The sequence below is a fragment of the Macaca nemestrina genome, chromosome 6, assembly GCF_043159975.1.
Source record: "Macaca nemestrina isolate mMacNem1 chromosome 6, mMacNem.hap1, whole genome shotgun sequence".
Lineage (NCBI taxonomy): Eukaryota > Metazoa > Chordata > Mammalia > Primates > Cercopithecidae > Macaca > Macaca nemestrina.
The window spans coordinates 112,902,743-112,922,573 of NC_092130.1; the positions used below are offsets into that span (position 1 = coordinate 112,902,743).

A 19,831-nucleotide genomic window follows, 5' to 3' on the forward strand; every position below is an offset into this window, starting at 1 on the left:
AGCCAGGATGGTCTAGATCTCCTGACCTCGTGGATCCGCCCATCTTGGCCTCCCAAAGTGCTGGGATTACAGGCATGAGCCACTGCGCCCGGCTTATTCTGAGATTTTCTACATCCCACAGTTCACAAATATAGAAAGGTTTACAATATGCTCCCGACCTCACAAATTTTCCATGTGTACCAGCATGTTACCTGGGCAAATCATATTACAACATAATCTCGTTCTCTTTCAAGTGTTATCTTGGACTTAAATCAGCTAAAATTGGCATGGGCTAAGATATTCCTAGTTTCCACATAAAGTAACATGAGCTCAAGACAAGACTAAATTCTGTATGTTAATCTGTGAGATAACATATCTAAAACTTTTATTTCCCAGCTGAGAACCATTACTTTCTTAGATGTTACACTTTCCTTACTTGTTAATAGCAACTGTTTTTTTCTTTCCAGTCATTTTTCAGAAAGTAATCATTTAAAACATTTTACAGGAGCTTCTGAGGTCTTGAGATGCAATTAGGCACCTTCACCAAACGTTAAACACTGCCAAATCCGCAGATTCCAAGAGCCTACAGTGCAGATGTTTTTTCACCTGCTTTTTCCTTTTATTCACTGTCTCCAAAGGCAATGTGAACATTTCCAGATTTTTAACAGATTTAACAAATTTGCTGCCACTTGATCTATCACAAAATGACCCCATGAAAAGACAGGTCAGGTATTGCATCAGAAACTATTTAACGAGGAACTATCATCAGGCACTGTGTTAGGTGCTGTAGAAAAAGCTGAGTAAGCCATGCCCATATAGATCTTACAATGTGGGGAGGAGGAGACTAGATATTAAACAATTACTGATAAAAATGGCTAACTTGAAAACATTAAGCACAGGACAATCCTCTTGAGGACATGGACTATGTGTAAACATCTTTGGTATTTAGTATTGAGTGAATATACAATATTAACAATTCACAGAGACCAAGACATGAAAGTCCCTCAAAAAAGAAACAAGAAATCAAGGCTAAGCATGGTGGTTCACACCTATAATCCCAGCACTTTGGGAGGCCGAGGTGGGAGGATCACTTGAGGTCAGGAGTTCGAGACCAGACTGGTAGACATGGTGAAATCCCATCTCTACTAAAAAAATACAAAAATCAGCGGGGCATAGTGGCATGCACCTATAATCTCAGCTACTCAGGAGGCTGAGGCACAAGGATCGCTTGAACCTGGGAGGCAAGGGCTGCCGTAAGCTGATTGTGCCACTGCACTCCAGCCTGGGCAACAGAGCAAGACTCCAATTCGGAAAAAGGAAAAAGGAAAGGAAATCAAACTGCCAGCACGCTAACCCTTAATTCTCTCGACTTTCCTCCACAAAAGGACCATTTATTCTAGAGATGCACTCTCCAAGCCATAACATTAATGCAAATAAGTATATGAAACAAGACACCTGAATAAAACAATGTGTTTTCCTTCCTAACGATGGGAAGTCAGTGTAGTATTATGTGCAGAGAAAAAGGTGAAATGAATTAAGAAGACCTGCCTGCATTCCAGTTTGATTGCAAGAACAGAAAGCCAGATCACAAGGGAAAATAAAAAAACACAGACTTTTAAGGAAAGTTAAGAGCATTTTAAATGATGACAAATAAACATAAGAAAAAAAGTCAGCTCTTCCTGAGCTTTAAAAGAAATAAGAGGTGCTTACCACAAAGAAATGGAATGAATTTGGCAGCAACTCAAGTAATGGGGGGACAAAATCAAAACTTGAATTTACAGAATGAAGACTTGGGGAGTGTGCTAGAAGACTGGTAGAAAAGTCTTAACACATTTCTACTGTGAGTCTACCCTACCCCAGCTGAAACCTCAGAAAATTCACGAAAAGATAACAGGCAATTCCAAATTGGGAGAGCAAGTGCCGTCAAGACATAAGAAACATTGGAAAGATCCCCCAAAGCATGAGAGAAACAGGGAAATGAATGAGAAGAAAATGCAGTCAACAGTACTTCCAAATACTGCTACAAAGGTAAACAGAGCCAGAAACTTCTGTGCATTTGGCAGCAACTCTCAAGCAATGGGTAGAACAAAATCAAACCATGATCATGGCTCACAGCAGCCTTGACCTCTTAGGTTCAAGCAATCCTCCCACCTCAGCCTCCCAAGTAGCTGGGACTACAGGCACATGCCACCATCTCTGGCTAATTTTTGTATTTTTTGTAGAGACAGGGTTTCACCATGTTGCCCAAACTGGTCTTGAATTCCTGAGCTCAAGCAATTTGCCTGCCTTGGCCTTCCAAAGTGCTTGGATTATAGGCGTGAGCTACCACACCCAGCTCAGAAGAAGGTATTGTTAACACAGGATATGACAGCTGCATGTATGTTAATGCCCCAGAAGACCTTCTAGTGGGACAAGATATGGACGTGGAAGACAATGATATTGATGATCCTAACCCTGCATAGGCCTAGGCTAATGTGTTTGTGTCTTTGATTTAGATTTTAAGAAAAATCATTAGAAGTGGAAAAAATTGTAAAATAAAAAAAGCTTACAGAATGAGGATGTAAAAAAAGAAAATATTTTTGCATAGATATACAATGTATGTGTATTTTAAGCTAAGTGCTATTACAAAGGAGTCAAGACCTTTAAAAAATTTTTAAAGTAAAGAAGTTACAGGAGGCAGAGCTTGCAGTGAGCCGAGATCGCGCCTCTGCACTCCAGCCTGGACGACAGAGTGAGACTCGTCTCAAAAAAACAAACAAACAGAAGTTAGAGTAAGATGTGGTTAGTTTATTGATGAAGAAAGAATATTTTCCAATATATTTAGTGTAGCCTAACTGTACAATGTTTATGCAGTCTGCAGTGGTATGCAGTGATTTTCTAGGCTTTCACATTCACTAATCACTCATTCACTGCCTCGCCCAGAGCAACTTCCAAGCCTGCAAGCTCTATTCAAGTTAAGCGCCCTATAGAGGTGTAGTATTTTTTAATCTTTTATACTACGTTCTTACTGTACCTTTTCTGTATAGACACACCAATACTTACCATCATGTTACAACTGCCTGAAGTATTTAGTACAGTAACATGCTACACTGGTTTGTACCCACAGCCTAGATAGCCTCTACTATCTCAGATTGTGTAAAAGCACACTTCGTCATGTCCCCACAATGAGGAAATCGCCTAAGGACACATTTCTCGGAATAGACCCCTGTCATGCAACAGCACATGACCATATGTCTATGCTGGCTGGTGGTCAACGTGCCCATGAAGATGGCCATTTCTTTGCTTCACAAGTAACCACACCACACCCTCAAACTACAGGCTTTCTGATTATACCACAGTTTATATCTTACATAGGCTTTCACAAAAGTGAAAGATTATCCTAATGCTTATTTTCTAGTAATTTACTGCTTATTTTACTGAAGGTAAAGTAAAAACTTTCTAAAAAATTTTTTTCTTTTTTTTTTTTTTCTTTTGAGATGGAATCTTGCTCTGTTGCTCAGGCTGGAGTGTGGTGGTTTGATCTCGGCTCACTGCAACCTCCCCCTGCCAGATTCAAGCAATTCTCCTGCCTCAGCCTCCTGAGTAGCTGGGACTACAATCACCCACCATCACGCCCAGCTAATTTTTGTACCTTTAATGGAGATGGGGTTTCTCCATGTTGGTCAGGCTCAGGTGATCCACCCACTTTGACCTCCCAAAGTGCTGGGATTACAGGCGTGAGCCACTGTGACCAGCCAAAATGTCCTAAAAACTTCTTTTGAATTTCTGAAACTTAAAAATGTAATTAATTCAGAAACCCTACAGCCTAAAGAAGCCCAGTTTAAAGAATCATCTGTAGTCCTGGGAAAAGAAGGTTCCTCTAACCTAAAATTTAGTAATGCTAGTTTATAGTATGGAAATAATGTTCTAAAACCTAAAAGTTGTCATAAGCACTCCATCTACTAACTAATATGTTATAAAAGGGAAAGGAAGGGAGAGTGTAAAAGATATTTTTTTACAAGGTGTTTTGGTCTATTGTATAGAATCCAGGTCAGTAGTTCTCAAATTATGGCACTGGGAACTACTGATATGCTCCAAAAGAGATAGTCTATTAACAATAAGTATAGGCCGGGCGCGGTGGCTCACGCCTGTAATCCCAGCACTTTGGGAGGCCGAGGCGGGCGGATCACAAGGTCAGGAGATCGAGACCACGGTGAAACCCCGTCTCTACTAAAAATACAAAAAATTAGCCGGGCGCGGTTGTGGGCGCCTGTAGTCCCAGCTACTCGGGAGGCTGAGGCAGGAGAATGGCGTGAACCCGGGAGGCGGAGCTTGCAGTGAGCCGAGATCGCGCCACTGCACTCCAGCCTGGGCTGGGCGACAGAGCGAGACTCCGTCTCAAAAAAAAAAAAAAACAAAAAAAAACAAACAAAAAAAACAAAACAATAAGTATAAAACGGTGGTCAATTAACAGTAAGTACAAACACTGGATCACATGCAAAAAAACGTGGCTAATGAAAACAGTATTTAATCTTTCATAAACTATGAAAAATGTGTGGGTATTGAAAGCTACAAGAATGCATTTCCTACCAGGTGTGAAGCCTTACTACAAAAGCTGTTGTTTGAAAAAAAACAAAAAAAAAACCAATATTCAAATAGACTTACACAAGTAGGCCAATGAAACGGAACAAATTCCAGAAACAGGTCCACATGTAAACATGGGATATGACAGAGACAGCCCTATGGACCACTAAGAAAACTATGTATTATTCAAGGAATTACTGTAGTGTTGCTATTCTTATTTTTTAAAAGAGAAAGATGGAAACTTCCTTACATCACACTCAAAAATAAATTTGAGGCAGAATAAAAAACCAAGAGTGAAGAAAAAGGATTTATTTCCAGGCCCAGCGGCTAATGCCTGTAATCTCAACACATTGGGAGGCCAAGGTGGGAAGATAACTTGAGCCCAGAATTCTAGACCAGCCTAGACAACACAGTGAGACCTCGTCTCTACAAAAAATCAAAACATTAGCCAGGCATGGTGGTACACTCCTATAGTCCTAGCAACTCGAGAGGCTGACGTGGGACAAATGCTTGAGCCATGGGGGTGTCGAGGCTGCAGTGAGTCGTGATCTCGCCACTGCAGTCTAGCTTGGGCAACAGTGTGAGACCTTGTCTCAAGAAAGAAAAAAAGCAATCAATAAATCTATTAACATGTAAAACCTCTGCTTAACAAAGACAATAGAAAGAGACCGGAAAGGGACAGAAGAATTCGATTACATTTGTAATATTTTATTTCTTAAAAAAGACATTTGAAATATATGTGGGAAATATTACAAATGAAAATATGGGTAACTGAGTGAAGACCACACAAGTGCTTCTTCTGTTAGTTGCTGAATTTTTTATTTACAAAATTCTTGCCTATGGGGTAGTCCTGCTCTTTCTATGGAGCAGCCAAAAAAAGAAAAGAAAATTAACAGCTACTTCTACTCTGTCAGTCTCCTTCTAATAACAAAAGAATAGCACATGGACAACAGTAGTTAATCAGCATCAAATGTATCCCGACTCCTTAAAAGCAGCCCTTAGGAAAAAGAATGCAGATTCTGAAAGCCAGAGAGGAATTCGATTCATCAGGATCTACCTACTTGTAACACAGCAGAAGCAGTGTAGCAACTGGAGGAAGCAACTTTTCCAGTTAGCATAGGACTTCACAAATTTTATAACATCAGAGGCCACTGGGCAGAGAACGTCTCTTACCTCTGATAGCTGTGTGACAATATAAAATTACTGTCTGATCTAGGAAAATATAATGCAAATAGAGTGACATATTTTTTCATTTATAACTTTTCCTCAGTGTAGCAATTTGACTTAATCATGTGACACATATGTATACACATACACAATGTTTGTGTATACATTTACATATATAAATGTGTGTTTGCATATATATACACATACATATCTCTATATGGTTGTACACTATTGTGTATATGTATGCATGTATAAGGTATCTCCCCACATTATATTAGCTAGCATTTCTCAAAGGCTGAAAATTAAAGCAGTATGACTTATACATTCTTTAAATGTACTTTAAAAAAAGGCCAAGGTTTACAACATTAACTTGGTGCCTTACTAAACAATCTTCTTAACAATTCCTTGCAAAATAATAGTGACAGTATAAAGCAAATGCAAAACATGTAAACATGAGATGTAGCCACCAGAAGATATAAAGGGCAAAGGCTGAATCTAAAGCAACATTTCCTCAAAGTATATTCTGTGAATACTAATGTATTAGTCATGTGGGCTAGTCATAATGCAAATGTACTTTTTTTTTTTTTTTTTTTTTTTTGAGACGCAGTCTTTCTCTGTCGCTCAGGCTGGAGTGTAGTGGGGCGATCTCAGCTCACTGCAACCTTTGCCTCCCAGATTCAAGCGATTCTCCTGCCTCAGCCTCCCAAGTAACTGGGACTACAGGCGCGTGCCACCAGGCCCAGCTAATTTTTGTATTTTTAGTAGAGACAGGGTTTCACCATGCTTGCCAGGCTGGTCTTGAACTCCTGACCTCGTGATTGGCCCGCTTCGGCCTCCCAAAGTCCTGGGATTACAGGCGTGAGCCACTACGCACACCGCAAATGTACATTTTTAAAGGCTTTGACCAGTTGTGTTACTAAGAGGCCCATTTGAATATTTATCTCAAAGTTTTCCAAACTTATCTGGCCATGAATCCCTTTCTCTCCAGTTACACTTGTTGGTATCTGGTAGAATTAATGTTCTGTTTTTAAGGCGCTGGCTGAAATAATTCATTTTTCTCTTTCCTTTTTTAATAGACTCATTATAAAACAAGTCTAAGACCCAAGCAATTTCTGGGCCCAGTGCAGTGGCTCACGCCTATAATCCTAACACTTTGGGAGGCTGAGGTGGGTGGATTGTTTCAGTCCAGGTGTTCAAGACCAGCCTGGGCAATGTGGCGAAACACCATCTCTACAAAAAACAGAAAAATCAGCCAGGCGTTGCTGCACATATAGTCCCAGATACCTGGGAGGCTGAGGTGGGAGGATCAGCTGAGCCCAGGACATTGAGGCTATAATGAGCCGTGATCGTACCACTGCACTGCAACCTAGGCAACAGAGAAAGACTCAGTCTCCTAAAACAAAACAAAACAAAACAAAACAAAGAAAAAAGAAAAACTCCCAGCAATTTCTCTATTTCCCAAAGAAAACTTAATTGAAATTTAACCCTTTTGTAACACATCTATAAATCATTTAATATCTTCTCTCTGACAGAAGAGCAAATAATATTTCCAACTAGGAAAGCAAAAATTTAAATCTTATGGTTTATTCTAAAGCTATTACAAAAGAAAATTAATTTTAGCAAATAGAAATTTTAGAAGCAGCTAAGTTATACTAATACATTTCTAAGAATGTAAACCCAGTAAAACACCACAAGGCTCTCTTGTAACTTCCCATACTTAATTAGTATTTAATAATTACAGAATGGTACTTAAATTCTCAAATCATTTACACAAAGCAGATAATACTTAGGTAGAAAATCCAAAGATCAGTTCTATTTGCCTTTGGAATGTATTGTGTTTCTGTAACAAATTCACCTATTTATGTTTTCCTTTAGTGAACACTACATGTAGTTTTCTTTATGTCAGCATATGTAAAAAAAAAGAAGTATAGTCCAAGCCTGTGCTGAAAGGCAAAAACTAGGTGGGTTCAAACTAAAAATAAGATTCGGCAGGGTAAAGGGAGGGAGACTAAGAAATGATTTAAAAAGATCTTAGCACAACTCAGGGGAGAAAAAAAAAATCACTTAATTTTACCTAAAACAAATTGAAAATCAGGAAAAGACAATGAACACATATATTAAGTCACTAATATAGTCACCCAGGCATATAGTAAAGCACCAGTAGGAAAAAAGAAAGAAAACTATTCTTTACAATTTAAACTTCTTAAAATCATAGGCCTGTAAAATTACTACTACTATTTCAGTAATTTTATAATAAAGCAGCAAGCCTACTGCTTTGAAGGGGAAAAAAGCAACAAAGAGCTTACTATAAAGTTTTCAGTCACACAAAATCAACAATAATATATGAATACCATAAAGAAAGAAAAATCCCTTAAAAGAGCCCAATAATTCCAAAGGCTTAAAAAAAAATTCTCACAAATGAGGGACAAAGAATCAACAGTAAAGATAAAATAAATTATGATGCTATTTCAATGCCAACATCTATCCTGAATTTTAAAAAGAATATATAAGCTATAAAGGGATTTTTTAAACTGCCTTTTTTTTTCTTACTAAGAAATTATAAATTATAACAGTAGAGCTTAATTTTTTTTTTCAATGACTAGTAATGGGAAGGGCAAACGATAATCAAAGGATTTTCTACCCTCAAATCAAACTGCTCACCAACGAATAGCTAGTGCAGTAAAAGGTCATAAACATTATAAAGAAAGACATAAACTGTTGTGAACTTGATGATGTGCACAGGTGAAACTTTAAAAACTAACTCTTTTAAGGCACTTAAGAAACATACCACTAAATCTTGATCTTGAAGCAAGTTACAGATTGCTTCATAAAGCATGGGTCTTAAGTCAGACTTGAATTTCACAGAAATCCACTGACCGATGAGCCAAATCACCCTGCGCCGCAATGGCTTATACCTAAACAGGAAAAAATCATCAAATTAAAATGTTAAATATTTTAAGAGGTCTATTTCATTTAGTATAATTTATCATTTAAATCTAAAATGTAGTAAGAATGCAATCTGCATTTTTAACATAAAAGCTTAAAAGCGGGTGTGCTGGCTCACGCTTATAATCCCAGCACTTTGGTATGCCACCCAGGAGGACAAATCACTTGAGGCCAGGAGCTGAAGACCAGTCTGGGCAACATGGTGAAACCCCATTTCTACTAAAAATACAAAAATTAGCAGGGCATGGTGGCATGCTCCTGTGGTCCCAGCTTCTTGGGAGGCTGAGATACAAGAATCCCTTGAAACCCAGGAGACAGAGGTTGGCAATAAGCCAAGATTCTGCCACTGCACTCCAGCCTAGGCGACAGATCAAGGCTCTGTCAAAAAAAAATAAAGCTTAAAAGCTACTTCTAAATGTACCACAGTACAAAATATTAACAATGAAGTCCTGATCTAAATAAATTAATATCATTAAAATTTTTAGTACTTAAAAATTTTTTCCTAGGCATATATGTTGCAATCCTGATTCTTTTATCTTAAAGAACCGCAATGTAGCTATGTTTCATAAAAACCAAATCCATTTGTTTTTAGCTCAAGTAACCAAAAACAGTGGCAATGCCCCAAACTCTAAAACTGGAAAGCTTCCCAAAAATAATAATAAAGAAGCTCCTGTATTTAATTTTCTACTCCAATTCTGTTAATACTATGAAGATTATTTTCAGAACAATGTAAGAAACTTCTAGGCTTATATAAAACATTCATATAAATTTTGTGGTTTCAACTAAGCTAATTTTGTAAGAGGTACACAATAACAGAATGTGACTCAGATTACCAAAATAACATATATTAACATTTGCAAAACATTTGCAGTAGCATGCATATACACTTCTTTCTCTCATCATCTTTGCTAAAAGAAATGAAAGCTCGGGTAAGGAGAAAAATCATGCAGTTCAAAACATTTGTGTCCAAGAATTTCACTCATGAAGTACCTTATTATGTAAATTTTAGTGGCAAGATGATAAATATTTCTGGGTATAAATGAAACACTTTTTTTCAACCCCCAAAAAAACCACAATTCTAAAAGATGATCAAACATATAGGGAAAAAAATGCTCATTAAAGTTGCAAAAACTGGGCCGGGCGCAGTGGCTTACACCTGTAATCCCAGCTTTTGGGAGGCTGAGGCGGGAAGATCGCTTGAGCTCAGGCAGGAGTTTGAGACCAGCCTGGCCAATATGATAAAACTCTGTCTCTACCAAAACTACAAAAAAACAGCTGGGCATGGTGGCACACGCCATGGTCCCAGCTGCTCAGGAGGCAGAGGTGGGAGGATCACTTGAGCCCGGGAAGTAGAGATTGCAGTGGGTGAACCTCATGCCACTGCACTCTAGCCTGGGTGACAAAGTGAGATCCCATCTCAAAAACTAAATACATAAATAAATAAAAGTCACAAAAATATGTATGTAAGTATTCCCGACCCCAAGAAGTGTGTAACATACCTAAAGAAATTAAAAAACACAAAGTAGTGTACTAGGACTTTAGAAAAGGAAGAGAAGAAATGGGCAGAGACAGACGGAATCTGGGCAGGTCTTTGAGATAAACAGTATTGGAGCTGAAGGGTAAAAAAATGTCATTTCAAGGGACAGAAACTGTTTGAACCAAGTGACACAGGCAGAAGTAACAACTTGTGTAGAGTGAAGTAAAAGCACCAAAGAACCATCGATTTTGGGAGTAAGACCATATTAGACTCTCTGTTCCAGATAAACAGAATGAAACTCAGAAAGGTAAAATTCCAAAGTCACAGACACATCCAAACAGAGGTAAAATTATAGATCACTTTGCTATTCAATGTGTGCATTGCCTGATCTGCCCCAGACCTACTAAGTCAAAACCTAAACTTTAACAAGATTAACAGGTGACTCCTATGTACATTAAAGTTTGAGAACACTGGTCCACATCAGCTTTGTCCATTAGAAATACAATGCAGGCCATGTATGTTATTTTAACTTTTTAGTATCCACATTATAAGAGGAAAAAAATGAATAAAACCTTATTAATATTTTTACATATCCCAATATATCCAAAATATTATCATTTCAACATGTAATCAATAAATATTTTACATGGCTTTAATTTTTAAATTTAAATTAATTAAAATTGGAAAGTTGTTTCCTCAGTTGTACTAAGCACATTTCAAGTGTTCAATAGCCACACGTAGGGAGCTTCTGTACTGGACAGTGAGGATCTTACACTAAATAGCCTCTAGGGTTCAAGGACAACTAAACTGCACATTTGTCTCGCCAATGAAAGTTCTCTCTCCATCAAAGGCTCACTAGCTCCCTGAGACTAAGTCAGAGTCTATTTTATTCAACACTGCCTATGGGACATGGCAAATTCCAAGTGTTAAAAATATATGTTAACTGAATAAATGATTGAATAACTGAAGAGATAAACAGCTACTTACTGGCAAGAATTGGAGTATCTCCAACTCTACAAATTCTGTGGCTCTAAATGTGACCTTCTGTACGTTCGTTAGTTTAGTCAACAAATATTAACTGTCTGTCTATGACTACATGCTAGGTATTCTGATAGGCCGCAGGTATACTGAAGTGAATCAGTAGAAGTGTACCCTTCAAACTAAGAAAAACGCCCCTTAGAATTTTTTTAAATTATCCAATTTTAAACTAAGAAATAATTTTATAAACTATGAAAGAGGTTTTTCCTTTCATTTTATGTATTCTACACCTAAAATTTAAGTAAGTAGGCAAGTGCTTAAATGTATCTAAAATGTAAGAATTGGGCTGGCCAGGTGTGGTGGCGTGCACCTGTAATTCCTGCCACTCAGGAGACTGAGGCATAAGAATCTCGTGGACCATGGAGGTAGAGGTTGCAGTAAGCTGAGACTGCACCACTGCACTCTAGGCTGGGCGACAGAATGAGACTGTTCCAAAAAAAAAAGCATTGGGCAAATGTGCTATTAAATGTACTAAATTCATTTATTTCGTCATTCATAGTACTAAATGTAATATGAATCTGTACTATTTAATTAGGTACCTCAACTAGAACTTAAAGTGTACTTGAATACTTTTGCCATGATGTCTCTACATTCTACTCTACTGTCTTCCCAGAGACTTGCAGTATGCATTATGTGATCCCAAGACACGCACCTTTCACAGATGTTACTTTGATTAGGCTACTTCTGACATTAGGCATACCTCTTGCTAAGTTTCCAATTGTCTTTTTCTTAGGCATAGTTTCTTGAACTCAGAGACCTCAATCCTCCCTCATCTTTGCATAAAGTCCTCCTTTTCTCTCACAAACTACCTGATATGTCAAATACTTCCTAGACGTCAAAATTCTTATTCCTTTCCACATAAGACATTACTTAACTCATACGATTACATTTTTTAAATTGTAAGCCATTTTAATACCTTCCTGTCTTCATTAATAGAATAAATAAGGAAAAGTAAGTGGATAATTAATACAAAATTTTATACTTGCCTATTGTGAATGACTTGTAATTCTGGAAGAAGCTGGTTTTTAAACCACTGATCAAAATCAACACTGTCAAAGAGCTCATAAGCAGCTAATCCAACAGCATTATACACTGAGAAGAAAATTTAAGAAAAAAATTAAAGGTTTCAGATATCAGATCTGCAAATGAGTGTATGAAACATATGTTAATTCAGGGAAACACACAATATGTTAATTAGGGTAATTATTTAAGTAGACATTTTAGAAACATTATTTTACTTCGTTTTTCCTAAATATTCCTTACTACTTTCAAACAGAAAATTCAATTCATTCTAAAATATTTAAGTCCAACTATAAAAATGATAAAATAATGGCTGCTTCTAAAATGGATGTAATATTTTATGACCTGGTCCCTACTTAACTCTCTCCAGTCTCAACTCAACCCTTAACCCCAATGCTTCAGTTAAACCAAAATAGTCACAATTCAAATTCTAACTGTGCTTCCTCCTCTTTCCCTCAAGTCTTTGTATCTTTTGCTCCTTCTCCCTGGAATGCACCACCCTCTTTCCACCACCACCTCCGTGCACATGTAACTCCTATTTATCCTTGTGTTCTCCCATTACACTTCTTTGGGAGTCTTTCCTTAGACACACCAAACTACCTGGTGATCATCACCTACTTTAGCATTAACTATCCTGTATAGCATTATTATAATGCATTATGCATTATCTTTTTACTTGGTTATCTCCCCAATCAGATTGTTCCCATATTTCAGTTACTCTTATATCTCAACACCCTCAGCATAAAATCTACCACAAAACAGACTCTCCATCTACTGAATAAATAAATGCTTCTAAATCACTTAAGTTTAACATACCAGCATCTTTGATTAACAGTGCATTCATATCTTCCACATTTGTGGGTCCTTAAAAAAAAAAAAAACAGGTATCAGTAGAAGCAAATAAAACTGGATTTTTAAAAATTTATATTTAAACACAATTTGTTAGTTTCCCAATTCAATTAAGTACAGCACATTTCATGGTATCAAACATGGATACAGGTACAAAGGGAAAGTCTAAGTTTTATGATTATCATTAGAGAACACAGGATCAAAAACCAAATGTTATGACAAACAACATTCTAGAAAATATACACTACAAAATGCTAATGTGCTATATACCACAAAATTTTTTTTTTTTTGAGACAAGGTCTTGCTTTGTCACCCAGGCTGGAGTACAGTGGAGTGATCTCAGCTCACTGCAGCCTCAACTCCTGGGCTCAAATGATCCTCTCACCTCAGCCTCCTGAATAGCTGGGACTACAGGTACTCACCACCAGGCCCAGCTAATTTTCCTAATTTTGTAAAGACAGGTTTTTGCCACGTTGTCCAGGCTGGTCTGGAACTCCTGGGCTCAAGTGATCTGCCCACCTCAGCCTCCCAAAGTGCTGGAATTACAGGCGTGAATCACCATGCCTGGCCAACACTCACTTCTGACAACATGCTCTTCTCTAGGATACACCACCACACCTGGCATTTTTACAAGGCTTTTACTTCCTCATATCCCTATAGGTGAAAATCTCAGGTTCTGTCCTTAAGATCCTCTTTTGTTTTCCCAAGGTTCCTTATATACATGCACTTCAAAAGTACATCTCTATCTCCTACCACTTCTAATGAGGTAACCGTTTCCTTGTCATGAAAGCTCAAAAGTTTAGGATCATCTTTGATCACTTTTCCTTCCCTAGCACATTCAATCAGTTACCAAAAGTCAATCAAGTAACAATAGTTAATGAATATGCCCAGCACTGGGAATAAAGTATAAACAAAACAGACGTGATCAATGCCCCTAGGACTTACAGTCTAGCAGAAAAGACAAAAATCATAAATCGATGTTAGTTAAGAGACAGATAATTCATTACTTGTGTATAAAGTGTAATGGATCAAGTGTCAAAAATTTACATCAATATTTTCTCTCAAATCCATCATCAATTCTTTCCATTCCCATTGCTACCATTCTGAGAGGCTAACACTTACTATTTTAACCTTTTCTCACTATTTCTCAAGAACATGCTCCAGATAGACTTTCTGCAAGCAATACGACTACTGTTTTGCTTTTGCTTCTACTGCATTTATTACAGGAAAATTTATCATCTTCCAAACTATAATTCAAGGTCTATCTCAAGTGCCACCCCTTTGGAAGATAGTAAGTTTCAAAATTGTTTTTCTCAAATTCATATTCATTGTATGACACAGGAAACAGTACCGTATGCATTGTAGGCACTCAGACTATTTCTTAACTAAATGTTAAACAGATTAACTCAAAGTTACTCACAAAATATGACTTACCTTGAAGTGTTTGCATCATTTCTAGAAGTACAGGAGTAAGAGTCTGATTATATTCATGGAATATATCTATAAATAATACTTCAGTGCATGGCTGGAGAGGGAAAAAGACAAATTTCCCATCAAAACAGTTGCATACTATATTGACTAATTCTATAACAAAGCAAATACTCAATCTTAAAATCCTAAAACTCTGAAAATGTTTCCAACTTTTGATTTGTTAAAAAAAAAGTAAGATTACCATTTTTTGTAACCAACACAAAGGAAAACAAAATCGAATTATAATTAATAAGAGAAACTTGATTTCCTTATTTCAATTATTTGTCATTACGCATTCAAAAACCTAAAACTATGGCAAGCAAAGTGTACATTTTAAATTAATCATATCTTAAATTTAAAAAGCATTCTGTAGCCACTCGTTTATAGTTCAGTACTATAAATAGCTGACTATCCAAGAATTTTTTTTTTTTTTTGGAGACAGAGTCTCACTCTGTCACCAGGCTGGAGTGCAGTGGCACGATCTCAGCTCACTGCAACCTCCACCTCCTGAGTTCAAGCGATTCCCCTGCTTCAGCCTCCCAAGCAGCTATTACATATTTTCTTAGCAATGATATAATAAGCAAAAACAGGAACTCCAATTTGCCAAATAGAGTAGTCTTTCTCTTAACAAACACAAGCAGTAATAGAAATTAGTGTTAGCTACATTTAAAAACAAAGATTCATTTGGTTCTAAAAAGTACTGAATCACTTCACATTGCATGCTGGTATCAAAACATCTCATGTACCCCATAAATATGTACACCTACTATGTACCCACAAAAAAATTTTTTAACAATTATTTTATTTAAATTAAAAAAAAGGAATCACTAGATGGTTCACAATATTTACATTTTTTAATTAAATTTTTAAGGTTTAGTGTGCTGTTTCAAAAGGAACATTATAGACATACACACTGAAATAGGGTCAGAGGATGTGTCATCTCAGATATCTACTTCAAAACCATCAACATTGGAAGATGTTTACAGGAAGCTAAAGCAGCCATGAGTTGATAACTAATAAACTAGGTTATCATGAAGGGCTCATTATATTATTCTATTTTTTAGTATGTTTAAACTTCTCCATAAGAGAAACTTTTAAAAATTAAAGGAATGGAATTGTTTAAAGTTTTAAAATCATCAGTAATCTCTCTGGTTAACAAACTGTAAGTTTACGAGTCTAAAAACATTAAAGATAATATTTTTAGAAAACAAATAGCAAATTCTGTAAATTATGTAAGCACAAATCTTAAAAATAACAGCTCAAACATCACATCTGTAATGGCAAAACATTTGTCATATTAATAAATGTGCTGTAAAAGTATCCTCTAACTGAAAGCAATGGGTTGGTCTCTGAGAATCACACTAAGTGGTAAGAGAAATAACATACCAAAAGAAACTTTACTAATGAAATACATAGAAGGAAAAAATTCTAGCTTAAGAGTGGCAGCTTTTACTTTGACAAACATTTTCTGTTTGTGCAATGACAATTATTTCCCAAGCAATGGGAAAGATGAAGAAAAAATTCATTTTCAAACTCCAAGTTAACAAAAAGAAAAAAATTCAGATTAAGTGTCATAATTTAATATTAATATAGTTCTTAGTTTCTTATAAACAGTTTCTCATCTGTCTGACTTAATGTTGGGAATCTTTAATTTCTTTTTTTTTAAAGAGACAGGGTTTTGCTTTGTAATCCAGGCTGGAATGCAGTGGCATGACCATGGCACACTGCAGCCTCAACCTCCTGGGCTCAAACAATCCTCCTGCCTCAGACTCCTGAATAGTTGGGACCAGAGGTGTGCGCCACCACTCTGGTCTAATTTTTTTTTTCTTTTTTTACTTTTCGCAGAGACAGGGTCTCACTATGTTTACCAGGCTGGTCTTGAACTTCGGGGCTCAAGCAATCCTCCCACCTTGGCTTCCCAAACTGCTAGGATTAAAGTGTGAGCCACCATGCCCAGCAAGTGTTTGGAATCTTTAATAGAGTGTCATTCTCTACTAAGAGCTTTAGAAGGATTAAGCTTTCCCCTATCAATTTTTCTTGCAATTAATACTTACCCTCAAACTATATTTCCAAGAATCTCCTCCTGTTTCTTCCACTGCTGCAATTAAAAATATGTAATAATGACATTTTCAACATCTTGGTTTGGAAAACAAAGATCTGAATAACATCAGTATAATATTTCTGTGAACTGTTCTAAACATAACATTAAGAGCAAATCCTTGGGAACACAGGCCTTACACAGGTTTTGTTACTATATGCTACAGATCACAGCTGTGAATCTCACAGTCGTCTATTAAGTGCTTACTATATCCATAAGCATTCTCATTTTCGACAACAATGCTTTATGGAAAAAAGCTCAAAGTACTTGTCATTTCCAGGGCATCTGCTATCAGCTGATCCAATACCATTACAATTCTGAGAATCATTTCATTTCAATACAGTAATCATGTTTCACTAGGTACAATGATTACTCACATTCTCCATAAATTTCTTGTATTTATATTTAAATTTAAAGTAAAATACTTCAGGGTTCTTAAAAATTTAGGGACTCAATGCTTCATGTTACAATATTGTATGTACTATATAAAGAGAGCAAATCGAAACAAGATGTTTCAGAAAAAAGCAAAAAAAAAAAACAAAACAAGAAAAGACATGTTGTACAGTACAATCCTGTATTAAAATTATTTTTAAAAACCAAAAGGATGGTGAAAATAAGTATTACAAAAAATTTTGGGCACTCTTAAAATATTAGGAAACATGTGTAACTACGCAAGGGCATCCAACCAAAGAGAAAAGGGAGGCTAAAATCTAGCCTATGTCCCACCATAGCATAAGTAATTCACACACAAGTACTTTATTAGACACATGATTCCTTGATTTTCTACAGCAAGGGTCCCAGTGGACTTATTCCACTTATCTATCCAGTACTAAAATTCAAACAGAGACAAAGATGTCCTGTCCAAAAAAAAAAAAAAAACCAATTCAAAAACCTCCAAATTTCTTTGCAAGAATTTCTACAAATAAAAAATAATATGGAATTAATCACAAAACAGAAACTGACCTGATAAGAGAGAGTTAATTTTATATTTTTGTTTGAAACTACATATTTGTAAAGGAATCTAAAAACTAAAAACATCTTTTCCTGGACAAAAATTCTACATCATATTTGTGTAAGTCATTCATTTTCTGTTTCTCAATTTGTTCTAAAGGATAACAAAGAAAGAGTAAGTTAATTTTAAAAAACCAAGATTTCCAGATCAAAAGTGCTGTATGAAAATACAATATTACACCTATCACTCAAACAGATATTTATAGAAAGGGGAGAAAAGTCATGCTAACACTAAGAAATTAATTCTTACTAAAGCCTTCTGGGTCTTCTTCCCACATTGTCAGTTCTTCTTCAGTTAACAGAAAATAATGAGAGACTAATCTTCTACATATCTCTGTCAAAGTAGGATATGTGAAGAATGCCATCTTAATCTTATGGGCTTCAAGAGTTTCAGGGCTGCTATCTGGAAAAATGAAATTTCCAAGTTAATTGTATAGCCAAACATTGTAGCCACACTGGATTATGTAATTTAAATAAACAAAAAATACACTCTCAGGGAAAAAGTTATACTTGTGCATAAATTTTCATTTTTATTATAAACAAATCTCAAAGATACTCTTTCCTTACAACATACCCACATCAATCCTGCTTCTGTCTTACCATTACAGCTTGTATATTACCATGCAATACTATCACGCCACATTGAAATGACTTCCTCATATATAGAGGATATGGGGGGTGTGCGTGTGTTTCTCTCTCTCCCTACCAACAAGACTTCTTCATTCACTTTGGTACACACACATATGAATGAATTTCAAATAATACAACAATTTAACATGTCTAGAAACAACCACCCTTTATATAAAGTCAGAGAAAGCTCTTATTTGTTCAAATGAATACACCCAGCAATATGAGCAGCAGTGATGACTATAGTACCTAATTCTTAAAAGTCCCTAAGCTTCAACCAACTTGTGCTACAAAAAATGGCTTATTAAATGTACTACATTGTTTTTAAAAGCTAGTATAAACATATTAAAATCTATAATCCTCACCTCTATTTCATGTCCTAGCAACAATTTATTTTTCACACTAAAATAAAAATTTTTTAATTATATAAATATAGCAATTATTTCACACTTAAGATTAAAATAATTCTTTTAAACTGTCAGTAAAGCAATTACCTTCAAAATTTTTGGATGGCTTATAAGCATAATTTTTGACAATCATCTTAATAAGATTCATACATTGGACAATGAATCGTTCAAATGTAACGCCTTCACCAACTTCTGTAAAAACATAGCTTACAGAAAATTCCAGTGATCTCTGGATTAGAGGAGTAAATGAAAAGGGATGCTGATCCAAGAAGTCTAAAAGCTGTAAAAAAAATAAAAATAAATAAAAACTAAAATGTATTTTCCCCAAATTCATATTGAAATATAATCACTTCAATTATAACTTTACTAACAATCATTTAGCAGTCTGAACCTTAGTGTGGAGTCCACGTTCACTCAGTTTTCACATGTATCATAACCCTTCTTGAGGCACATCATATAATGTGGATTATGTTAGATTATATCTCATAATAAGAACTTTCTATTATTTTCAGTACAAAAACCAAAACAGACCCAATTCATACTTAATTTTATAACAATGGGTAAATATGATACAAAATGCTTAAATATGCAACAGATAGACCTTTAAAAGTAATAGACTAAGACAAAGAATTTAAATATTATCTTCCCTTTCCCATATGAACTATATTTTAATGTATCATATAGCTGACGAGGCAGACGTCTTCCTTATAGAATTTCAGCTAATAAATGCAAAAGGAGTAACAGACTTAGAATGCCATCATTTTGTAACTCCTGATCAAATAATGAATCTAGGCAAATGATGATCAACGCTGTTAAAATAGGAGAAAAGCTGCTAAGGAAAGTTGATAGATCACTCATCAATCTTAGCCATAGAAAAAGAAACCAATGAAAACAAAGACACAACATACCAGAATCTCTGGGACACATTTAAAGCAGTGTGTCGAGGGAAATTTACAGCACTAAATGAACACAAGAGAAAGCAGGAAAGATCTAAAATCGACACCCTAACATCACAATTAAAAGAACTAGAGAAGAGCAAACACATTCAAAAGCTAGAAGAAGGCAAGAAATAACTAAGATCAGAGCAGAACTGAAGGAGATAGGGACACAAAAAACCTTTCAAAAAAATCAATGAATACAGGAGCTGGTTTTTTTGAAAAGATCAACAAAAGTGATAGA

At 35.9% G+C, this 19,831-nt stretch overlaps 1 protein-coding gene across 8 annotated transcripts in view; it reads right to left on the reverse strand.

Moving 5' to 3' along the window:
* LOC105499461 (importin 11) overlaps positions 1 to 19,831 on the reverse strand; it is a 229,150-nt gene that overhangs the window by 137,986 nt on the left and 71,333 nt on the right. For all 8 annotated transcript variants that reach the window (XM_011772019.3, XM_011772017.3, XM_011772018.3 and 5 more), the window contains 7 exons: positions 18,740 to 18,932; positions 17,869 to 18,021; positions 16,564 to 16,607; positions 14,474 to 14,564; positions 13,007 to 13,054; positions 12,157 to 12,262; positions 8,498 to 8,624 (listed from right to left, as the gene is read on the reverse strand). In XM_011772019.3, coding sequence (XP_011770321.2) covers positions 8,498 to 8,624; positions 12,157 to 12,262; positions 13,007 to 13,054; positions 14,474 to 14,564; positions 16,564 to 16,607; positions 17,869 to 18,021; positions 18,740 to 18,932 — 762 coding nt within the window. The remainder of the gene's footprint in view (positions 1 to 8,497; positions 8,625 to 12,156; positions 12,263 to 13,006; positions 13,055 to 14,473; positions 14,565 to 16,563; positions 16,608 to 17,868; positions 18,022 to 18,739; positions 18,933 to 19,831) is intronic.